The 19052-nt window shown below is 41.7% G+C and overlaps 1 protein-coding gene across 3 annotated transcripts in view; it reads right to left on the minus strand.

Annotated features, from left to right (window-relative positions):
- LOC139374342 (SH3 and cysteine rich domain) overlaps nt 1-19052 on the minus strand; it is a 49844-nt gene that overhangs the window by 16057 nt on the left and 14735 nt on the right. For all 3 annotated transcript variants that reach the window (XM_071115382.1, XM_071115380.1, XM_071115383.1), the window contains 3 exons: nt 12742-12875; nt 3593-3674; nt 3171-3277 (listed from right to left, as the gene is read on the minus strand). In XM_071115382.1, the coding sequence (XP_070971483.1) occupies nt 3171-3277; nt 3593-3674; nt 12742-12875 (323 nt within the window). The remainder of the gene's footprint in view (nt 1-3170; nt 3278-3592; nt 3675-12741; nt 12876-19052) is intronic.

The raw sequence follows: 19052 nt of genomic DNA on the forward strand, positions 1-19052 counted from the left end.
ACTGGTCATATTTATTCCACAGTGGCTGTATCTGAGTACATCATTATTGGTCATATTTATTCAACAGTGGCTGTATCTGAGTACACTGTTACTGGTCATATTTATTCCACAGTGGCTGTATCTGAGTACATCATTATTGGTCATATTTATTCAACAGTGGCTGTATCTGAGTACACTGTTACTGGTTATATTTATTCCACAGTGGCTGTATCTGAGTACACCGTTATTGGTCATATTTATTCAACAGTGGCTGTATCTGAGTACACTGTTACTGGTTATATTTATTCCACAGTGGCTGTATCTGAGTACACCGTTATTGGTCATATTTATTCAACAGTGGCTGTATCTCAGTACACCGTTATTGGTCATATTTATTCAACAGTGGCTGTATCTCAGTACACCGTTATTGGTCATATTTACTCCACAGTGGCTGTATCTCAGTACACCGTTATTGGTCATATTTACACCACAGTGGCTGTATCTGAGTACACCGTTATTGGTCATATTTACACCACAGTGGCTGTATCTCAGTACACCGTTATTGGTCATATTTACACCACAGTGGCTGTATCTGAGTACACCGTTATTGGTCATATTTACACCACAGTGGCTGTATCTGAGTACACCGTTATTGGTCATATTTACACCACAGTGGCTGTATCTCAGTACACTATCATTACTCAAGGCAGAGCTGGCATGCGCATACAACAACAACTCCATGACTGTAGCTTTTCAATCTATACTTTGCCTTTTTGTACATTCCTTGCTGTAAGTAAGAGACAGAGCTCACTTGGCCCACACTTTAACATGAGTCTCCCATCTATACCATTAATCCAGCTGAATATGTGTGTCCCTTATCTACTGCGCCCCTACATTCCGACACTCATTCATTCACAGTAAGCAAAGACGAAAGAGAAGTAAAACCAAAAAACAGAACAACATGTTATAAACACTTTGAAATCACCTGCTTAACGGCCATTATATTAGTAGCCTAACCACTGGAATGACATAGCCATTAGTTCATTTCGTTCTTAATCTCTATACGTTGCTGATGGGGTAGTTTCTTAAATGACAGTCAGGTGGTGAATTGCTAATGAGGTAGTTTCATTACAGTTTCTCAATCCCGTACAGGCACATTTTGGATCTGTGTTGAAACGTATCTATAGCATAACAGCGATGATCAAATACTCAAATAAATTTACTGACTCAGGTGAAGAAGCCGGATGTGGAAATCCTGGGCTGGTGTGGTTACACGTGGTCTGTGTTTGTGAAGCTGGTTGGATATAATGCCAAATTCTCTAAAATGACATTGGAGGCAGCTTATGGTAGAGAAATTAACATTCAATTCTTTGGCAACAGCTCTGGTGGACATTCCTGCAGTCAGGATGCTAATTGCATCTGTTGCATTGTGTTGTGTGACAAAACTGCACATTTTAAAGTGGACTTTCATTGTCTCCAGCACAAGGTGCACCTGTATAATGACACACCTGTCAGTTGGATGGATTATCTTGGCAAAGGAGAAATGCTCACGAACAGGGATGTAAAATTTTTAGCGAAATAAGCTTTTTGTGAGTATGGAGCTCATGAAACATGGGACCAACACTTTATATGTTGCGTTTATATTTTTGTTCAGTGTAGTTACTCATCAGCATATCAGGTATTTATATGGTCGTGTCATAATAAGCATATGGTCATGTCTGGACTCATCCTTTACTATTATTAAGCATGCAGAATGTCATTCACCAAACTTCAGCCTATGAGCATGACACACTAAGGTAATTCCACCACGCTGGCTGATTAACCTATCAGTTCACTTGTGCAATAATCCCTTTCCTTTCTTTCAACCAATGGGCATAAATCTAGTGTATTGGGGCGGCAGGGCAAGTTCAAATCCCCGAGCTGACAAGGTACAAATCTGTCGATCTGCCCCTGTACAGGCAGTTAACCTACTGTTCCTAGGCTGTCATTGAAAATAAGAATTTGTTCTTAACTGACTTGCCTAGTTAAATAAAGGTAAAATAAATTAGTATTTATACAGTATCAGACAAAAGTTTGACATTGAAGAATAATTGTGAAGACATCAAAACCACGAAATAACACATAAGGAATCATGTAGAACCAAAAAAGTTTCAAACAAATCAAAATATATTATAAAGTATATTTGAGATTCTTCAAAGGAGCCACCCTTTGCATTGATGACAGCTTTGTACACTATTGGCATTCTTTCAACCAACTTCACCTGGAATGCTTTTCCAACAGTCTCGAAGGAGTTCCCACATGCTGAGCACTTGTTGGCTGCTTTTCATTCACTCTGCGATCCAACTCATCCCAAACCAAATAGCCCTTACACAGCCTGGAGGTGTATTGGGTCATTGTCCTGCTGAAAAACAAATGATAGTCCCACTAAGAAGCTGTTTGAGAGAATGCCAAGAATGTGCAAAGCTGTCATCAAGGCAAAAGGTGGTGTCACAACTTCCGCCGAAGTCGGTCCCTCTCCTTGTTCGGGCGGCGTTCTGCGGTCGACGTCACCGGCCTTCTAGCCATCGCCAATTTACTTTTCATTTTCCATTTGTTTTGGCTTTGTTTTACACACCTGGTTTCAATCCCCCAATTACTTGTTCATTATTTAACCCTCTGTTCCCCCATTAGTTTTTGTGAGTGATTGTTTGTATGTATACAGTCCGTTATTGTGGGCTAGTTTTTGTGTTGTATATATTTCAATTCTTGAGTAAAGTACGTTCATTACTCATATCTGCAGTCCTGCGCCTGACTCCTCCACACCAGCTACACACAGGCCAATTACAGGTGGTGACTTTGAAGAATCTCAAAAATAAAATATATTTTGATCTGTTTAACTCTTTTTTTGGTTACTACATGATTCAATATGTGTTATTTCATAGTTTTGATGTCTTCACTATGATTCTAAATAGTCAAAATAAAGAAAAATCCTTGCATGAGTAGGTCTGTCCAAATTTTTGACTGGTACTGTTTGTCACCTCTTTGTCACCTCAAACCTTGTGTGTCACACCTGTTGCAGCAACAGTCTTCCAATGACCTTATACCTGCCCACCACCACCAACAATAAAATTCCATATTGTATTCTGTCTCTTTTGTCATTCAGTTAAGCCTTTACTCGACTGAACTGTAATAGATTGTGTTGTTGTTCTTACAGAGTTCCTGTGGGGGGACTCGGAGACACTGGCCCTCTTGTCCCTCTGTGCCAGGGAGGTCCCAAACCGGAGAGCTTCATACACAGGGTCCACTTTACTGCCACAAGCTGGGGAGAGACACCAGAGAAGAGAAGCTCATGTCAGTCAAATCAGCCAGACAAGGACAATCTAGTTGTGCATCAATTTACTGGAAGTGTAATTGACATTTTGAAAGGCAGGCCAATATAAATCGCTTTAGCTTGTCTCACATTGCTTTCAACAATAAAATATATATATTTTTAAGCAAACTTCCATTGTCTTATAAAGGATTGCTGAGTGTCTTCTCATCTTCAGTTTTCTCCACTGTTCATGCACCTTGGTTTGTAATGACATTTCTTTATCTCTAGAGTATTGTAAGGCAAAGGGACAGAAAGCATGCTTACCAATGGGCATGACTTCTTTGATGCAGCCAAATTGCTCCGTTATCAGCAGTGGGGAGCTGTAGTACCTTCGAAAGCCCTTTGGCTGTGGAGGGGGAAAGAGAAGGGAGGGAGGAAGGGAGGGAAGGATGGATGGAGGGCAGGAACATCATAGTGAGGGATCAATACATCAACAGGCAGTGCAGCACACCAAAATACATTAGAGCCACTGCATAACCTAATTTCTCTATTAGTTTCCACATGCACTATACTGTACTCTAGTCGGGGTTTGTTTCTGTTTACAACAACACAACATCATTGTTTGGTGATACAACAACAAGCTGGCTCAAGCAGAGGAGACATTTTAGACATATCCCAAGCCAGAACAACTGGTTAAAAGCCATTTACCATTATAGACCTCTCTGTGATCACCAACTGCTGATCACTCTCCCTGCCTCAGCCATGCTAAACAATATTAAACAATGTGTAAATAAAAAATAGCTTGATGAGGGTTGAGTGAAGATGTGCATCTGGAACAGGATCAGATTAGTCATGTAGGGTAAGCAGAAATACATTGGTGGGTGGGCCTGCAGAAATTTGTGTGGGCCCAAAATAATATACAGTGCCTTGCGAAAGTATTCGGTCCCCTTGAACTTTGCGACCTTTTGCCACATTTCAGGCTTCAAACATAAAGATATAAAACTGTATTTTTTTGTGAAGAATCAACAACAAGTGGGACACAATCATGAAGTGGAACGACATTTATTGGATATTTCAAACTTTTTTAACAAATCAAAAATTGAAAAATTGGGCGTGCAAAATTATTCAGCCCCTTTACTTTCAGTGCAGCAAACTCTCTCCAGAAGTTCAGTGAGGATCTCTGAATGATCCAATGTTGACCTAAATGACTAATGATGATAAATACAATCCACCTGTGTGTAATCAAGTCTCCGTATAAATGCACCTGCACTGTGATAGTCTCAGAGGTCCGTTAAAAGCGCAGAGAGCATCATGAAGAACAAGGAACACACCAGGCAGGTCCGAGATACTGTTGTGAAGAAGTTTAAAGCCGGATTTGGATACAAAAAGATTTCCCAAGCTTTAAACATCCCAAGCAGCACTGTGCAAGCGATAATATTGAAATGGAAGGAGTATCAGACCACTGCAAATCTACCAAGACCTGGCCGTCCCTCTAAACTTTCAGCTCATACAAGGAGAAGACTGATCAGAGATGCAGCCAAGAGGCCCATGATCACTCTGGATGAACTGCAGAGATCTACAGCTGAGGTGGGAGACTCTGTCCATAGGACAACAATCAGTCGTATATTGCACAAATCTGGCCTTTATGGAAGAGTGGCAAGAAGAAAGCCATTTCTTAAAGATATCCATAAAAAGTGTCGTTTAAAGTTTGTCACAAGCCACCTGGGAGACACACCAAACATGTGGAAGAAGGTGCTCTGGTCAGATGAAACCAAAATTAAACTTTTTGGCAACAATGCAAAACGTTATGTTTGGCGTAAAAGCAACACAGCTCATCACCCTGAACACACCATCCCCACTGTCAAACATGGTGGTGGCAGCATCATGGTTTGGGCCTGCTTTTCTTCAGCAGGGACAGGGAAGATGGTTAAAATTGATGGGAAGATGGATGGAGCCAAATACAGGACCATTCTGGAAGATGACCTGATGGAGTCTGCAAAAGACCTGAGACTGGGACGGAGATTTGTCTTCCAACAAGACAATGATCCAAAACATAAAGCAAAATCTACAATGGAATGGTTCAAAAATAAACATATCCAGGTGTTAGAATGGCCAAGTCAAAGTCCAGACCTGAATCCAATCGAGAATCTGTGGAAAGAACTGAAAACTGCTGTTCACAAATGCTCTCCATCCAACCTCACTGAGCTCGAGCTGTTTTGCAAGGAGGAATGGGAAAAAATGTCACTCTCGATGTGCAAAACTGATAGAGACATACCCCAAGCGACTTACAGCTGTAATCGCAGCAAAAGGTGGCGCTACAAAGTATTAACTTAAGGGGGCTGAATAATTTTGCACCCCCAATTTTTCAGTTTTTGATTTGTTAAAAAAGTTTGAAATATCCAATAAATGTCGTTGCGCTTCATGATTGTGTCCCACTTGTTGTTGATTCTTCACAAAAAAATACAGTTTTATATCTTTATGTTTGAAGCCTGAAATGTGGCAAAAGGTCGCAAAGTTCAAGGGGGCCGAATACTTTCGCAAGGCACTGTATGTTTTAAAGCACATTTTCTGCTCTTCTACACATTTTGCCATGAAGCTGAAATAAAATGCTGCAATTTTAAACCTAACTTAAGCTAGAACATACAGTCTCTCCGGAAAGTAAAGCCTTATTCTAAAATGTATTTTTTTAAAAATCATAATCAATCTACAAACAAAACCCATACTGAAAGAGCAAAAACATGATTTTTTAAATGATGCTAATTTTTACAAAAAAAACTGATATCACATATACATAAGTATTCACACTCATTCACATACAGAACTTTGTTGAAGGACCTTCGGCAGTGATTACAGCCTCAAGTCTTCTTGGGTATGACGCTACAAGCTTGGCAGACCTGTATTTGGGGAGTTTCTCCAATTATTCTCTGCAGATCCTTTCAGGATGGGGAGCGGATGGGAAGAAATCATTTTCTTAAGAACTAGATGACATGAGTACTATAGTCAACGAGTAATGTTTTTGTTTTGTGCGGATGAAGGGATCGCGATATGAGCCTGTTTTATTTTTAAGGACTCCATATTGTGTGCTTTCATGCTTTTTCTACTCCTTTTGCAAATATCTTCTTCTTTTTTTGTCTTGGTTCTTTTCAATTGTGGCTTTTACAGATGTACCAACTGCCTCTATTTCTTTTGTTGTGACACCTTATTTATTTTTATTTTTTTATAAGGGAAGAAAAAAAATAAGGTATCAGGATGGGGAATAAGGAAGGGGAGCTTTTGGGTGGGGAGCGTTGCTGCACAGCTATTTTCAGGTCTCTCCAGAGATGTTCAATCGGGTTCAAGCTCGGGCTCTGGCTAGGCCACTAAAGGACATTACAAGACTTGTCCCAATCCTTCGTTGTCTTGTTAGAATGTGAACCGTCGCCCCAGTCTGAGGTCCTGAGTGCTCTGGAGAAGGTTTTCATCAAGGATCCCTCTGTACTTTGCTCCGTTCAACTTTTCCTAATCCTGACTGGTCTCCCAGTCCCTGCCGCTGAAAAACATCCCCACAGCATGATGCTGCCACCACCATGCTTCGCCGTAGGGATGGTGCCAGGTTTCCTCCAGAAGTGACACTTGGCATTCAGGCCAATGGGTTCAATATTAATTTCATCAGACCAGAGAATCTTGTTTCTCATGGTCTGTGAGTCTTTAGGTGCCGTCTGGCAAACTCCAAACAGGCTGTCATGTGCCTTTTACTGAGGAGTGTCTTCTGTCTGGCCACTCTACCATAAAGGCCTGATTGGTGGAGTGCTGTAGAGATGGTTGTCCATCGGGAAGGTTCTCCCATCTCCACAGAGGAACTATAGAGCTCTGTCAGAGTGACCATCGGGTTCTTGGTCACCTTCCTCACCAAGGCCCTTCTCCACCGATTGCTCAGTTTGCGTGGGCGGCCAGCCCAAGGAAGAGTCTTGGTGGTTCCAAACCTTCAATGTTTTGATACCCTTCCAAAGAGCTGTGCCTCGATGCAATTCTGTCTCAGAGCTCTACGGCCAATTCCCCTCGACCCCATGGCTTCGTTTTTGCTCTGACTTGGGCTGTCAACTGTGGGACCTTATATAGACAGGTGTGTGCCTTTCCAAATCATGTCCAATCAATTGAATTTACCACAGGTGGACTCCAATCAAGTTGTAGAAACATCTCAAGGATGATCAATGGAAACAGGATGCACCTGAGCTCAATTTTGATTCTCATAGCAAAGGGTCTGAATAAGGTATTTCTGTTTTTTATTATTTTTACATTTGCAACCATTTCTAAAAACCTGTTTTTGCTTTGTCATTATGGGGTATTGTGAATTGCCAAGGATTTGTATTTATTTCATACATTTTAGAATAAGGCTGTAACGTAACAAAATGTGGAAAAAGTCTAGGGGTCTGAATACATTCCGAAGGCACTGTAGATGATAGACATGTGTCCTTGTTTGCACTTGGTACGTGAGGAATGGGACGGATCATAACAGCACAAGGACTGGTAAACATCCTGTTAATGACTCTGGAACTGTATTCAAAAAGTGTCTCAGAGTAGAGTAGTAAATCTAGGATCAGGTCCCCCATCTAATTCATCACGTTCTAAAAGGCAAAAAACTGATCCGAGACCAGCACTCCTCCTCTGAGACTATGTGGATATGGGACCAGAAATCTGCAGTGTGGCAGTCTGTCAACTGAGCTGTACTAACTGTACACAAACTAGTCAAAGTAACAGAATTGATGCTGGACTAATCTAGCCACGTAGGTATGGGCGGGACCGGGTGGACCCGGCAGATCAGACTGAGCAACATTTTTTTGAATGCTCTCTACTTGTCAGTGTTCCAAATGAGACATGTTTTGTATTTTTACCTAAACACCATCAGATTTAATTTATAGCAAGAAGTGCACTAGAATGACATTAACTTTCATGGGTTGGGTGGCAAAAAATAACTAACTGAAAACCACACCTCCAAAAGGCCACGAATATGACCACATTAAGGCATATGTCACTGTGTTTCTATGGCTATATGCACCATAACACTGCTTATTTCATTATTTTCATTTAGCAGACATAGCAGCTCATAATCCAGTGCCATTATCACAGTCAACACACCTACAGTGCTTTCTGACAGTATTCAGACCCCTTGACTTTTTCCATATTTTGTTATGTTACAGCCTTAATCTAAAATGGATAGTACAAATAAAAATTCCTCAGCAATCTACACACAATACCCCATAATGACAAAGCAAAAAACGGTTTTTAGACATTTTAGCAAATGTATTAAAATAAAAAACTGAAAAACCTTATTTACCAAACTATTCAGACCCTTTGCTATGAGACTCGAAATTGAGTTCAGGTGCATCCTGTTTCCATTGATCATCCTTGAGATGTTTCTACAACTTGATTGGAGTCCACCTGTGGTAAATTCAATTGATTGGACATGATTTGGAAAGGCACACACCTGTCTGCATAAGGTCCCACAGTTGACATTGCATGTCAGAGCAAAAAAACAAGCAATAAGGTCAAAGGAATTGTCCTTAGACCTCCAAGACAGGATTGTGTCAAGGCACAGATCTGGGGAAGGGTACTAAAAAATGTCTGCAGCATTGAAGGTCCCCAAGAACACAGTGGCCTCCATCATTCTTAAATGGAAGAAGTTTGGAACCACCATGAGTCTTCCTAGAGCTGGCCGCCCGGCCAAACTGAGCAATCTGGGATAAGGGCCTTGGTGAGTGAGGTGATTAAGAGCCCGATGGTCCCTCTAACAGAGCTCTAGAGTTTCTCTGTGGAGATGGGTGAACCTTCCAGAAGGACAACCACTCCACCAATCAGGTCTTTATGGTAGAGTGGCCAGATGGAAGCCACTCCTCAGTAAAAAAGGCACATGACAGCCTGCTTGGAGTTTGCCAAAAGGCACCTAAAGACTGTCAGACATTGAGAACCAAGATTTCTGATCTGATAAAACCAAGATTGAACTCGTTGGCCTGAATGTCAAGTCTGGAGGAAACCTGGCACCATCCCTACGGTGAAGCATGGTGGTGGCAGCATCATGCTGTGGGGATGTTTTTCAGCGGCAGGGTCTGGGAGAATAGTCAGGATCGAGGGAAAGATGAACGGAGCAAAGTTCAGAGAGACCTCAGACTGGGGCGAAGGTTCACCTTCCAACAGGACAACGACCCTAAGCATACAGCCAAGACAACTCAGGAGTGGCTTCGGGACAAGTGTCTGAATGTCCTTGAGTGGCCCAGCCAGAGCCCGGACTTGAACCCGATCGAACATCTCTGGAGAGACCTGAAAATAGCTGTTTAGCAACGCTCCCCATCCAACCTAAAAGAGCTTGAGAGGATCTGCAGAGAATAATTTGAGAAACTCCCAAATACAGGTGTGCCAATATATGTTTGCCAGGTGTGCCGAGCTCAAGAAGACTTGAGGCTGTAATCGTTGCCAAAGGTGCTTCAACAAAATACTGAGTGAAGGGTCTGAATACTTATGTAAATGTGATATTTCCATTTTTATTTTTAATAAGTTAGTAAAAATATCTTAACCTGCTTTTGCCTTGTCATTATGTGGTATTGTGTGTAGATTGATGAGGGAAAACATGTATTTAATACATTTGTAACATAGAAAAATGTGGAAAAAGTCAAGGGGTATGAATACTTTAAGAAGGCACAGTATCTAACCATGACGTTTCTGTGTTACCTTCTCCCATACAATCAATATTTCCCATCAGAGATGTCATTCCTACATCCAGAAAAATTACAGTGGATGGCCTCCATTTTCAGAATTTCAGTTTCTCGCCCAAGAAATAGTAATTATCTTAGGCAAGGATGGTAACGTCAGTGCAATACATGACAAGACAAGTAGGTAGAATAATTGAACTACAGATGTAGGATCTTATTTTGATTATCCTGTTGCATGAGAACTGTCCTGCAATGCAATACATTTTAAACGTGTGTATTTGAGTTTTAAATAAAGGAAGTTTGTAGTTTCCACTTTGACATTTTAGACTTGATTTTCTATTACTTATAATCCACATAATAATTCACATTTCCTGTGGCAGCAGGATTATTTTCCTGCTGTAGCAAACGGGCTCAAATTAAGATCCTACATCTTTAGGTGTTTATCACATACTAAGCTTATCAAAACAAGGACAGATTCACCTTGGTATCATATACAGTGAAAGGTCATTTCAAAATCGGGTATTAACTGACAATGAAATCAACTTATTGTGTTTAGGTGTTTGGCAGCCATTATTCCTGCAATAAGCACAGCCACTATGCCTCAACTGTACAAAAAAGATGCATTTCTGTTTGATTAAATTTTGTATAATCAACCGTGGGTTCAGGCAATCTGCATGTGTAATCTGCCTTGATTAATTCTCAATGTGCCGCGGCTGGTAATGAGAAGGTAAAAGAAGCAACTCTTGAACTTTATAAGCACCTCTGAAGTGCCACCCAATGTCAGGCCCTGCCAGAGGCAAGCTCCTTAATGAAAAGGTTGTCTGGTTGATGCATGAGACCACTGAAACTCATCTACTGAAATAACATTGAGGTTTGAATCCAGTTTGAATGGTCACTGGTCAAAAGTGTGGAATTATCGTTGTGATAGTCATGTTAACTGTTTGGGAAATATAAAAGGATGTATGTTTTCACTGACTGTCATGCAGTACACATATTGGTAGGATAGCCTATACCTACAGTGTGAATATTATAGGCTGAGTTTACACGGCTGTATTCTGATCTAAAAAACAAAACGAATTGGTCAGAATTGAGCTGCCTGTGTAAACGCAGCCATATTGACTGAAATACTAAGAAAGATGATTTCAGCTGTAGTATGTAAGTGGCCATTTCATATGACTATGTCTAATCTAATCTAGTCACTGTTTCACTGTTATGAGATGTCATGGTGTAATATTTTGATCTTCAACTCAAACAACACATTATGATATATATTTGGTTTCATGTACTCTCTTTTTTCTCTGACCAAATTCTCTTGCCAAGAGAAATAAGCAGGGTTGAAGAAATACAACCTGCCACATTTTGAGAAACCTTAATTTAGAGGCGAGCCCAACTGGGAGTATATTCTCTTTTTATGCTTGACCCCTCAACCTCATTTTCCACTCCTGAAAGCTGATCCCTATCTCCATGAGCCTCATCCTCAATGCATTAGGCAGCTCATGGAAAAATGAAAATGGAGGGCAAAGGGAACACTTGTCTTCCTGCATCCTGAGCAGTCTCATGGTCATGGTACACAAGGTTCACTAAACCCAAAGTCAATCCTGATCACCCCTGTTCAATCCCACCCATTCCTGGCCAGTTCTTCATTTCAGCTCGGTAATGTCCAGTTATCCCCAATGATTCCCTGTCAATCCCAGTTCATTCCCTCCCATTCAGGCCAGGGGCACCTGGACTCTGGAGGAGTAAGTCACTGGAGAGCCAAGCAAATGGGAATCACACATGACGGAACCGCACACGCTATATATTTTCCGCGTGGGACGTGTGATTCGGTGTGAATGACTAAAAAGCCCCAGTACAGTCGTGACTGCCAGTTCCCCAGAGTACATTGGACAACAGCGAATTGACAGATTGGTCTTGGCATTCTCTGCAACCAGCCCCCCCCCCCCTCCCCCACCCTCATTAAAATGCAAGCTCACAGTTCACATACTGAGATAAATGAGGGAGAGTGATGAATCACACTGTACACAATGGAATTGTCTGATAATGGGAGGACACAATACAAGCTAAGAAAGTGTAAGTTCGACCCAGTCAGAAATATGGATATTTCAGATAATGGACAATAAAGTGTTCTTCTTTTTCTAGTATTATATCACCTTTTTTATGAGCTGCTTATTGACTCCTGTGGCAGTGGACTTTCAGCACCACCATGATTATTCAATTCTGTAATTGCAGTGCCACATTACTAATCTACCTTCCATGTCTTTGTGATGAGTACATTAACCTCTGTGGAGTCCTGCCTCGCTGCACAATGTGTTCCGCATCACAGCTTTAATCTGGTATTCTGGTGGGACAGTTGAGACAAATATACGTGAATCATACTAAGCAACAGGCTGTAATCGCCATGGTGTACTTCTACCAGAATGGCATATAGCACTTCAGTATATTCCAATGTAATAAAAAGATTCCTCGAGGCCGGACCTAATGACCTTGGATTAATGTTTAATACGGGGAGAAATACTGTAGGCACGAAGGGAGCTTGATGGCACCGATGATGTTAATACAACATTTTCTATACATTCTCTGGTTAGCTGGGGAGAACACTGACGACACTGATGACAATGACAGTGATAGAATATAGATGTAACTCTATGGAAGATGACGGTGACGATGTCATTGATGATGACATTGATGACGACACTAATGGTGACATCGGTGATGATGTCCATAGAGATACAGTATATATATAATACCTTTGTTCTATATTTAATTATGTGATGATGTTCAGGCTCTTACCAGCTTGCCTTGGCAGCGTTGAGATCCCACTCCTTTCTCACACTTGTGGTGGATGCTCATCTTGCAGGCTTTGCAGCGGAGGCCATGTTTGGCCGTGTTGCCTGCCAGCATCACCACATGCTTGGAGGTGGTACCTGTCAAAAAAGCACAACATGAAGTCCATTTCATCTTTAAAGTGCCATCAAAGTTTTGTGATGTATTCATAAATTATTTGGCTGATTTATCTACAATTTCCATGACACAATTCTTTCGGCAATTCCCATGACAGAATACAATTCCCAAAACACAATTCATTCAACATTTTCCACGACAGAAAAAAGAGGATACAATCACAACTACCATGTCATGTCATAACTGCTTTAATCAGACTACAGGAGAAGGAATAGAGGACAGGTGAGTTAACTCAGTTTTGTTGTAATCACGGTCGTTGCAGTTAAAAGTACTACTCAGATATTGCCCATTTGCAGTGCAGTCAATCTCTGACACAGCAGTGTTCACCTTGAGAGTGCAGTGGACCATACATTTGCCTAGACATGACCGTCTGGTTAAGGTAATCAAATCCAATGTTAAATTAAAAACTGAACAAATATGACCTCCCTCAACCCCAAACCATGTCCCCAAACTTCCTCTCTTAAAGTTTCATTAAATTGGAACCAACTTAATCCAATACTCTTCTCCTCAGTGTCTAGATGCGCTTCTGTTCACCTTCAATATATTTTCCGTTTCTGGATACAATGGAAGTTTGATGCGAAAAATCCCCATGCGGAATGATGCCTCCTGTCTATGTGTCTACACCACTAGTGGTTTCATTGATGTATGAGTCACAGACATTGGAATAATTGAAGACTAATTAGGCTTAATTGCATTCTGAAGTTATGAAACAGACAATGTGACTGTCTGTAAGCAAGAGAGAGAGACAGCAGTAGAGAGAGAGAGAGAGAGAGAGAGAGAGCAGAAGAGATAGAGAGAGAGAGAGGGGGGGGGAAGCAGAATAGATAGAGGGAGAGGGAGGGGAAGAGAGAGAGCAGAAGAGATAGAGGGAGAGAGAGGGGAAGAGAGAGAGCAGAAGAGAGAGGGAGAGAGAGTGGAAGAGAGAGAGCAGAAGAGATAGAGGGAGGGGAAGAGAGAGAGCAGAAGAGATAGAAGAAGAGTGAGAAAGAGCAGAAGCGAGAGGGAGATCAGAAGAGGGAGAGCAAAATATAGAGATTGGGAGAGAGAGAGAGAGAGAGAGAGAGAGAGAGAGAGAGAGAGAGAGAGAGAGAGAGAGAGAGAGAGAGAGCAAAAGAGAAAAAGGAGAGATAGGAGAAGAGAGAGTGAGAAACAGAGAGAGAAAAAGAGAGAAGGAGCAGTGGAGATACTATAGATGGGAGGAAAGTATCATAGAAGCCTAACAAAAAACTATTAGCCAAGAAATAATAATGGGGATCCTAACAAAATACCAAATACCAAAATAAATAAAAATGTCATTAGACAACCAAAGAAAATTAACAACAATGATAAATGGTTTTATGAAGAAAGCAAAAACTTAAAAAGGAATTGAGGAACCTATCCAACCAAAAACACAAAGACCCAGAAAAGCTGAGCCTACGGCACTATGGCAAAACAATTAAACAGTACAGAAATACACAAAGAAAAAAATGATGAACAGCACATCATAAATCAGCCCAATGTAATTGAAGAATCCATAGAATCTAACGACTTCTAGGAAAATTGGAACACATTAAACAAACAACAACATAAAGAGCTATCTATCCAAAATGGAGATGAAAGGATAAACCCCATGTCCTATCTTGTAGGCCCTATAACAAAGAACAAACAGACAAAACATATACATTAACAAATACAAATCTTAGAATAAACTATTAAAGACTACCAGAACCCACTGGATTCTCCAATTACCTTGAATGAACTACAGGACAAAATACAAACCCTTCAACCCAAAAAGGCCTGTGGGGTTGATAGTATCCTAAATGAAATTATAAAATATAGAGACCACGAATTCCAATTGGCTATACTTAAACTCTTTAACATCATCCTCAGCTCTGTTATCTTCCCCAATACTGATAACCCCAATCCACAAAAGTGGAGACACATTCGACCCCAATAACTACCATGGGATATGAAACCTTGGGAAAATCCTCTGCATTATCATTATTAACAGGAGACTCCTACATTTCCTCTGTAAAAACAATGTCCTGAGCAAATGTCAAACTGGCTTAATACCAAATGACCGTACTACAGATCCCAAACTTGCCCTGCACACCTTTATTGACCAACAAACAAACCAAAGCATACGTTTTTTTAATTTCAAAAAAGCTTTTGACTTAATTTGGCATGAGGGTCTGCTATATAAATTGATGGTAGGGGAAAGCGGTGTTGGGGGGGAAACCATATAACATTATAAAATCCATGTAAACAAACAACAAGTGTGCGGATAAAATGGGCAAAAAACACACAGATTTCTTTCCTCAGAGCCGTGGTGTGAGACAGGGATGCAGCTTGAGCCCCACACTCTTCAACATATATGAATGTTATTCCAAAGCGAATTCCTGCGCGCTCCTCGTCCCCTGCCTCAGGTGGAACAGACGTTCACCCGCCGCTCGACCTTCAGGCCAAAAACTGCCCGAAAGCGGTGGGTGAACTCTGCGTAATGGTCCAACGCCGCGTCTCCTTCACTCCATACAGCGTTGGCCCACTCCAGGGCTTTGCCTGAGAGGCAGGAGACAAGGGCGGACATGCTCCCTCAGGAGCGCGAGCCGAATCCCGCTGGGAGCGGGTGAAGGAGGGGTGGACAGTGGGGTCTGCTGTAGTGGGGCTGGTGGAGGCGCTGGATGACCTCCTCCTCTCTCCCAACGACTCATCGTCTGCTCGTCTGCTGGACGCGCTCCTCTATCGCCACAGGTGGGCGTCTGCTCCTGCTGACTCCATTCTTGGTGAATAATTCTGTAATGAGGTCTGTGTGTAGCTTGTGTAGAGGAGTCAGGCGCAGGACAGCAGATTTGAGTAAATAATTTACAAAAATAATTTACAAAAATAGACAAATACAATACAATAAAGCGAGCCCACATAACGGACCAAATTACATATAAACAATTACTCACAAACAAACATGGGGGAACAGAGGGTTAAATAACAAATAATTGGGGGATTGAAACCAGGTGTGTAAGACAAAGACAAAACAAATGGAAAATGAAAAGTGGATCGGCGATGGCTAGAAGGCCGGCGACGTCGACGGCCGAACGCCGCCTGAACAAGGAGAGGGCCCGGCTTCGGCAGAAGTCGTGACGGCTGACGATCTGGTGCCTCTGTCCCCAACCATTGAGGGACTACAGCAGCACCTAGATCATCAGCACAGATTATGTCAGACTTGGGCTCTGACAGCTAATTTCAGTAAGACAAAAATAATGTGTTTTGAAAAAATTCCAGTTGCCATGACCATAAATACAAACCTTTCACCTAGACATTGTTGCCCTAGAGCACACAAAACACAATACCTACCTCAGCCTAAACATCCGCACCTCAGGTAACTTACACAAAGCTGTGAACGATCTGAGAGACAAGGCAAGAATATAACACAATAGATCGGGTAAAAAAACAACCGTTCTTTTGTATTTTTGAAATGCAAAAGTAAGGCCATAATGTATTATTCCAGCCCAGCTGCAATTTAGATTTTGGGCACTAGCAGTGTATGTGCAAAGTTTTAGACTGATCCAATGAACCATGGCATGCACAAAGACTGCACAAATGTGCAATTTTTTTGTATTAATAACTTTTCATGTTCAAAACTGTGCACTCTCCTCAAACAATAGCATGGTATTATTTCACTGTAAAAGCTACTGTAAATTGGACAGCACAGTTAGATTAACAATAATTTTAATTTTCTGCCAATATCAGATATGTCTATGTACTGGGAAATGTTCTTGTTACTTACAACCTCATGCTAATCACATTAGCCAACGTTAGCTCAACCGTCCCGTGGACAGGACACCGATCCCGAAGAAGTTTAATCAAATAGCCATTCAATTCTACAAACACATAAAAATAAGTGATTCTTAAACCATAACAAAGCCCTCACCTACAGAGAGATGAACCTGGAGATGAGTCCCCTCGCACTATCTTTCTGATTGACTGCCAAATTTTAATGAATGGTATTTTTTTTGGGGGGGGGGGGGGGGTCTAGGAATCAGAAGCACACTTTGGCTTTCTGTAAATAAAGTGAGTTTTTTTCCGAAGACATATGCCATGAGGATCGTATCACTTGGCTCTCAACCTGTGACCCTGTTAACCTTTTACTGCAGTGGGCTAAATCAGGGCCACACAGAGTGTTCCTTGGTAGACTTGAAACAAATCTACTTTGAAATAAAAGTATACACCTGACACACATGGTTATGGTCTTCTGTACCATTTCAGATATAGAGTTGAAATGTATTCAATGTTGAGTTTGCATCTCAATGTTACACTTCATATACAGTACGAGTCAAAAGTTTGTACACCCCTACTCCTTCAAGGATTTTTCTTTATTTTTACTATTTTCTACATTGTAGAATAATAGTGAAGACATCAAAACTATGAAATAACACATATGGAATCATGTAGAACCCCAAAAAGTGTTAAACAAATATATTTTATATTTGAGATTCGTCAAAGTAGCCATCCTTTGCCTTGATGACAGCTTTGCACACTCTTGGCATTCTCTCAACCAGCTTCATGTGGTAGTCACCTGGAATGCATTTCAATTAACAGGTGTTAACAAGTTAATTTGTGGAATTTCTTTCCTTCTTAATGCGTTTGAGCCAATCAGTTGTGTTGTGACAAGGTAGGCGTGGTATACAGAAGATAGCCATATTTAGTAAAATACCAAGTCCATATTAGGGCAAGAACAAATAAGCAGAGGAACGACAGTCCATCATTACTTTAAGACATAAAGGTGTCACACCCTGATCTGTTTCACCTGTCTTTGTGCTTTTCTCCACCCCCTTCCAGGTGTCGCACATCTTCCCCATTATCCCCAGTGAATTTATACCTGTGTTCTCTGTTTGCCTGTTGCCAGTTTGTTTTGTTTGTCAAGCCTACCAGCACTTTTCCCCTTGCTCCTGTCTGTTTCTAGTTCCTCTTTTCTAGTTTTCCCGGATTTGACCATTCTGCCAGCCCGGACGGACCCTGAGCCTGCATGCCGATCTGTACCCTGTCACACCACACTGGATTATTGACCTCTGCCTGCACTGACCCTGAGAATGCCTGCCATTCTGTACCTTTTGTACTCTGATCTGGATTGCTGACCTCTGCCTACCCTTGACGTGTTGTTTTGCCTGCCCCCTGTTCTAATAATAAACTGTTGTTACTTCGACACTGTCTGCATCTGGAATTTTCCTAAAACGTGATAGAAGATCAGTCAATATGGAACATTTCAAGAACTTTGAAAGTTTCTTCAAGTGCAGTCGCAAAAACCATCAAGCGCTATGATGAAACTGGCTCTCATGAGGACCGCCACATGAAAGGAAGAACCAAAGCTACCTCTGATGCAGAGGATAAGTTTAATAAAATGAACTGCACCTCAGATTGCAGCCCAAATAAATGCTTCACAGAGTTCAAGTAACAGACACATCTCAACATCAACTGTTCAGAGGAGACTGTGTGAATCAGGTCTTCATGATTGAATTGTGCAAAGAAATCACTACTAAAAGACACCAATAAGAAGAAGGGACTTGCTTGGGCCAAGAAACACGAGCAATGGACATTGGAGTGGTGGAAATCTGTCCTTTGGTTCCAACCGCCATGTCTTTGTGTGACGCAGAGTAGGTAAACAGATGATCTCTGCGTGTGCGGTTCCCACCGTGAAGCATGGAGGAGGAGGTGTGGTGGTGTGGGGGTGATTTGCTGGTGACACTGTCAGTGATTTATTTAGAATTCAAGGCACACTTTATTTATTTGTATTTTTTTTGTTACCCCGTTTTTCTCTCCAATTTTCGTGTCCTCCGAAACACGACCCACCAAGCCACACTACTTCTTGACTTTTTGCTTGCTTCACCCGGAACCCAGCCGCACCAATGTGTTGGAGGAAACACCGTCCACCTGTCGACCATGTCAACGTACATGCGCCGCCCAGCCCGCCACAGGAGTCGCTAGAGCATGACTGGAAAAGGACATCTTGGCAGGCCAAACCCTCCCAAAATCCGCACGACAATGGGCCAATTGTGCACTGCCCCATGAATCTCCTGGTCGCGGCCATTTCAAGGCACACTTTAACCAGCATGGCTACCACAACATTCTGCAGCAATACGCCTTCCCATCTGGTTTGAGCTTAGTGGGAC

The sequence above is a fragment of the Oncorhynchus clarkii genome, chromosome 19, assembly GCF_045791955.1.
Source record: "Oncorhynchus clarkii lewisi isolate Uvic-CL-2024 chromosome 19, UVic_Ocla_1.0, whole genome shotgun sequence".
NCBI classification, from domain to species: domain Eukaryota; kingdom Metazoa; phylum Chordata; class Actinopteri; order Salmoniformes; family Salmonidae; genus Oncorhynchus; species Oncorhynchus clarkii.